Source organism: Etheostoma spectabile, chromosome 10, assembly GCF_008692095.1.
Source record: "Etheostoma spectabile isolate EspeVRDwgs_2016 chromosome 10, UIUC_Espe_1.0, whole genome shotgun sequence".
In the NCBI taxonomy this organism is placed as follows: Eukaryota; Metazoa; Chordata; class Actinopteri; order Perciformes; family Percidae; genus Etheostoma; species Etheostoma spectabile.
In genome coordinates this window covers 16,753,550-16,759,516 of record NC_045742.1, presented here as the reverse complement: position 1 = coordinate 16,759,516, position 5,967 = coordinate 16,753,550, and the positions used below count along the sequence as shown (strand labels likewise).

Sequence of the window (5,967 nt, the reverse complement as noted above, 5' to 3'; positions counted from 1 at the left end):
ATCCTCGGGACAGCTTGTCTCCTTTTCATTTCTCTCACTTTTTTCTCCGTGTGGCGCGTGTCCGCGCTATTGTCTGACATGACAACCTCTTGTAAAAACTAAAGTAACGAGCCAATTTTGTAAAATGTAAGGAGTAGAAAGTACCGATGTTTGTGTTAAAATGTAAGGAGTAGAAGTAAAAAGTCGCCACAAAAATAAATAGTAAAGTAAAATATCAGAAAAATCTACTTGAGTACAGTAATAAAGTATTTGTACTTCGTTACTTCCCATCTCTGCCTAGTACACAAGGGGACAGTCTGGCTGCCGGCCCGTTTAGATAACCTTATAGTCAGGTAATGAATGACCATGTTCTATCATTCTCCATCTTCCTCTCCATCCATCTCTGACTGTTTGCGATTGTGATCTGCAATATAATTTACCTGCATCATTTCTGTACAGAATTATAATCACAAATACAGAAGGAGGCAGACATAATGGAGATGGATAGAATGTGTGTGTGTGTGTGTGTGTGTGTGTGTTTGTATGTGTGTGTGTGTGTGTGTGTGGGTGTGTGTGTCTGACTTTAGCTATCTGACAGTGCATGTATGATGAAGGGCAGAATGAAGAAACATGAGAAGGGGGACAGCTGTAGGTTGTAATAATATCCCAATGGGTTACTTGGACGGGGGAACGAAGGGTGGGATCTGAGGGGAAGGAGAGGTGAGGCGGAAGATATCGCTCCCTCCCTCCCTCACACAAAGCTGTCAATATACCTTAATACTATTTTTTTTAAATATTCAAATAATGTTTAAATATTCAATTTAAACATTATTAATATGTACTACACTACTCAGGCTTAATCATTGCTAATGCCACTATAAGCATGTGGTTGTTGTTGTTACATGTTCTGTCCACTAGAGAGACTTCCAACATTAGCCTGGCTTTGAAGGGGACCTACGTCATGGCGCATTGTATATCTGGCACCAACTTTGTGTACATTCATTTTCTACCACGAGCTCACAGCGACACAAATCAACAGAGAACTCTGTTATCTAACAGGTGTAACGATGCTCTGTTGTAAAGATGAGCAATGCTTGGTTACCACAATGACATCATGATAAAAAGCACAGCTGAAATGATTTGTCATAAACTAAGTAACAATGGTGTTAGCCACGATGCTAACGACATTGATAACTATCCAAACGGTGCTGCCACTACTATTTTAGGGATTTATAAGGAACTTGTTTCTTGCGGAATGTCACGTTATTGAGAATACAGCTATCAGAAGGTAATATATGAAGTTGAAGCGAACTCTGATGGCTGTAAGTTAGCAAAAATAAACTCAAGGTGTCTCCATTAAGCTCCTAGCTAAGCTCCTATAACTTGCGATGCAGTTACACAAACGTGCTAGCTAACTCATGATAACATAAGCATTTTGGCTTGGTGGATGATGATGATAAAGTAATGTTAAAACTATTTCCCCTCCTTCGTATGATTCCCAGCATTGACCTGTCATTCCCACTTTACTAACGTTACTCCGTACGTAACGTTAACGTTAGCCCCGTGATCTAAAGACCTCAGAATGCTTTGTGTTTCTCACTTCCACTAAATTATTTTTCATCAGACATGACATGACAAAAGCATTTCGTTTTCACATGCAGGCAAGCCATAAACATATTTATTAAAGCATATCACATTTCAATAGTAATTCCAGCATTGGATTAGTATTGTTTTTTTAACTATTTGAATTATTTTTGACTTTCGGAATTCGTTACAGCCCTATCCCGTAATGCCCACCTCTTGATTTTTACTTGGCTACTTCCTTCTTTGTCAATTAATACAACCTTTTAGCAGCATGTTTTTTCTAATCAGGTAACTCCCTAGAGTGTGTGTGTGTGTGTGTGTGTGTGTGTGTGTGTGTGCGTGCGTGCGTGCGTGTGTGTGTGTGTGTGTGTGTGTGTGTGTGTGGGAGAGAGTGAGGGAGGAGAGAGACAAAGACATGGACGAAAAGAAAAATGAGTGTGGAAAGGAGGGATTGTGTTTAAGTATGTGTGCTTATTTGCCTAACTTTTGTGATTGTATTCATACATCCTGTAGTGTTTAACACTAAAGCACTTGCCAAATTACCATTGTTGCAACCAAAGCAACATGTATTTCCTATATGGGTGTAGCAAAACATGATGTCATGATAAAGGAAAAAGAGTTCCCACAGCAATTAAATACCAACTTTAAAAAAATAATTAAAAAATACCGACATTTTTTGCAATCTCATCCCACTAGTTGTCTCTCTGCCTTCCTGTTGAATTTAACTCCAATATTCAGCCATCTTTAGTGCCTGCTTTGGTTTACAAACACCTGAGAAAGAAAATCCTTTTCCCATTTCATTTGATTGAGTTTTAATTGACTGGTTTGAGGTAACTATACGTTATACATAATATGGCAACATTTTTAACACTGCAACAAGTCAATCTGTTACTGAGTCTGCACAGCTCTGATTTTGATGCTGCATCCAAGGCAGAGGCTGCTGCAGATCACTCAGAGTCCCTGTCCAAGAAAGCAGCTCCCTCTCCTATTACCAACAAAACTGTCAGAAAAGGGAGAAAACTAGCTCGCACCACTGCTACTGCTGATTCCACCTATATTTCAAAACACCATTACAGAAATCCCCTTATCCAGTAAGACTGTAGTTTTTTCATAATGTATATAGTTTTTGGTTTATTCTATATTATATTGGCAAGCATTAAAGTGAAACAAGTAACCCACCAATAAACAATTTATCAGTCGGTTCTACTTTGAGTTACAGTATATGACTCCAATTTGAGTTACATTTTGTGTGTTTAGGTTCCTTTTAAGAGTTCTGATTTGTGAAACTTCAGAACTACCTGCCAAGAAACAGCTTTTTAAGTGCGTGAAACAACAACAGTCACACTGTTTATGCCCACATTTTAGCTGACAGTCAGAACGTGTTCTGGTGGTCTTTAAGGTTTACCTTGTTGGAAAAATCAAACATTCTGGTGATGGGAGGATGGTGTGAAAAGCACTGAAAATGTTAAAGTACATCTTCAGCATAGAATGAAAATCTCAGAAAATATTTGTGACTAACTCAATGGTCTTCTGAACTCAGTTTTCCTTTTTTCTAGAGCTAAACTCTAAAGTTGGGCCATCAAGTTCATTATTTTCAGTTTAAGCAATCAAGTAGGTTAAGTCATTTACCGGTGTACTGGATAAAAAGGAAGATAGAACAGAAGATGAATCAGGCTTGAAATCAAATAATGAGGACAATGAGTGAAAAACAAAGTTCTGACTCTGCAGGAATAATTACAGAATGGACTAATGAGTTAGCATTTTATCAGTGCACAGACGAGCAGAATGTCTGAGAAAAGTTAGACAGCTCTCCCTCCGTTATGTTCTCGTTCTTTATCAAATATACACACATGGGCACTCTTTCATGCAGTACATTGCCAATTTGTAAGATCAAACATGAGTTGCCCACCATATTTCACTGGTAATGAGAAACAGACATGTATGTTCCCTCTCTATGGCACCCTGTTTCACATACAGGCAGACACACACAAAGGCGTCAAACACTTATCCTAGTCAGGCCTCTGTGAAAGCATACATGCTTCTTTTCCATGCAAAGCCTTTTAAGTTGAACACTGATGTATCAAAGGGGCAGACCATGGAAGATCAAAGAGACGACTCTGAGGCCTGCCATTCTTAATATCTCATAACTAAGCTGGCAATTCTACATGACTATCCATTAAGTTTCATAATTTTTGTCCCATTTGTGCCTGCAGATGTTTCTAGCATTAAAGCAATGGACTGTATTTTCCAATTGAGCACTTATCTCACAGTAAAGTATTTAAACATATAGGACAACTGAGGAAATTATATAGGACACAGAGAGGTTTTCCAATCAGGGTTTTCTGAGTGTGTGTGGGCATATTTTGTGTGTGAGATGAGTGTGACATTGTGGGGATGTACTGTACAAGCCAATTTCTGTAGTTTGCTCAGTGACACATGGTTATACCCCGTTGTCTCTGTTACTCTTTCTCTCTCTCTCTCTCACACACACACACACGCACACACATACACACACACACGCACGCACGCACACACATACATACACACACACACACACACACACACACACACACACAGGGCTGTAGTGGCAAATCCACAAAGACATTCATTCAGACTCACACACCTATCATATTTAGAAACAGCAAAGCTTAAATATGAAACACTCATTCAACACATATGGGGTGCATTTAGTGCAAATGTTCCATTTAAGAGGCATTAGTTTGCAATGTAAGCAATGCATGACAGCAAAATATCTGATGAGCTTCTTGTAATAGTGAGAAATGTAAGAAACTGTAAGGCACAGCTGAGAGACAATCATTGGTCCATGGCTCCATTGACAGGTGAATGAGTTTGCTCAGTGAAAATTCATGCTGCTTTACTCTACTCTCTCCAACATTGACCTCTACTTGTTGACATCCCAGGTGGATTAGTTGCTATTGATTAAATAATATCAACCCAGAACAGCTAAGCCATTTCTAAACTATTGGTTAGCAGCCTCTTTGCATAACTGAAAATTTAAAGAGTTTATAAATAAGCTGCATGGGATCTAAGCTGGTGACTTTACGTAGTATATACTTATGTCTCTGGGTGGATGAACAAAAGTTGTCGATAAATATAACAGGATGACTCACGTTTGCCTGGATTCGGAGTTGAACTCGGTGTCGATGTGTTCGACAGAGTGGTTCCCGTGGAGCTCCGGAGCCCGCTGGAGTCTCTGTCCGTGGTGCTGAAAGCGCTCAGCGTTAGCCGCGCTTCGTCCTCTCCATTTGAGAAACGGGTCATCGCAGCGGTCGTACACCGCATCTATGCGCACATCCTGGCGCGAATGAAACGCAGAGCCGGTGTCCCTGGTGCTCCGGCAGAACTTTGGCGTTGTAAAGTGCGGGGAGTCCCCGGATTCCCGATCATCTGGAGACGGCTGAAGACACTCCGGAGTGGCGAGGTAAGGCAGGTCTGTGTCCCCCAGCAGCGAAGAGGCGGAGGAGAAGAGATACAGGGGCCGCGGTGAGGAAGGAGATCCTCGCGGAAGACCGACAGACAGGGACGGCGAGGGAGACTCAGAGAGATGGGCTCTCTCGCCGTTGTCGGTTTCCTCACCTTCGTCAGACATTGGGAGAGTTCTTCAGCAGCATATACTTTAAATATGTCTGGCTATGTGGCAGGCATTTAACGATGTTTGTCAAAGTTTCAACCGCACAAGTTTCTTCTGAGCCGCGCAGCAGCGACGAGCCGAGCCTCCACCTTTACACAAGAGCACGCGCACTAATTAGAGAGCACCAAGAGTGCGCGCGCAGGGAGCCAGCCTATTCCAAAATGGAAGTGCCATGAAGTGGCTACTTCACAAAATTGCTTAACTTACACATTGTATTGGCCTAAAAAAATGATTAAACGTTATCCTTACGTTTGGGATACTATCGAGAAATAGTTGATATAGTTAAATATTTGAAAATGCCTATTTAACACAGGTTTTACTGCATTGTTCAAGCAAGCTAACATACAGTACATGCCAGGTAACTCAATTGTTTTTTTTTTTTTACTGTCCCCCAGTGGTGGAGTATAATTACATTTACTCAAGTACTGTACTTAAGTAGGTCATTTTACTGTACTTGAGTATTTCAATGTTATATAACTTCCTACTTATTCTCACATACATCTCAGAGAGAAAATGTACTTCTTACTCCACTATAAGCTATTTGTCTGACAGCTTTTGTTACTTTTTAGATTAGAGATGTGTGGTTCTTAGCATTGCTAAAACAAAGATGATTTTACAGAATAGGATGCATTGCTGTAGATTAAACTACCCAACAGTATATAAAGGAAATTAAATAAGCATTTAAAATCTACAGCAGTAAAATGAAACATACACATTAATGCAGTAGTAATATTAATCCAAAATAGTAAAAC

The 5,967-nt window shown here is 40.2% G+C and overlaps 1 protein-coding gene across 1 annotated transcript in view; it reads right to left on the bottom strand.

The window, feature by feature from the left end:
* The window catches only part of trpc7b (transient receptor potential cation channel, subfamily C, member 7b), a 63,701-nt gene extending 58,364 nt beyond the window's left edge, over positions 1–5,337 (bottom strand). The window contains exon 1 of the mRNA XM_032528395.1: positions 4,695–5,337. Within this exon, the coding sequence (XP_032384286.1) occupies positions 4,695–5,173 (479 nt within the window). The 5' untranslated portion in view covers positions 5,174–5,337. The remainder of the gene's footprint in view (positions 1–4,694) is intronic.
* Positions 5,338–5,967: the final 630 nt, after the last annotated feature.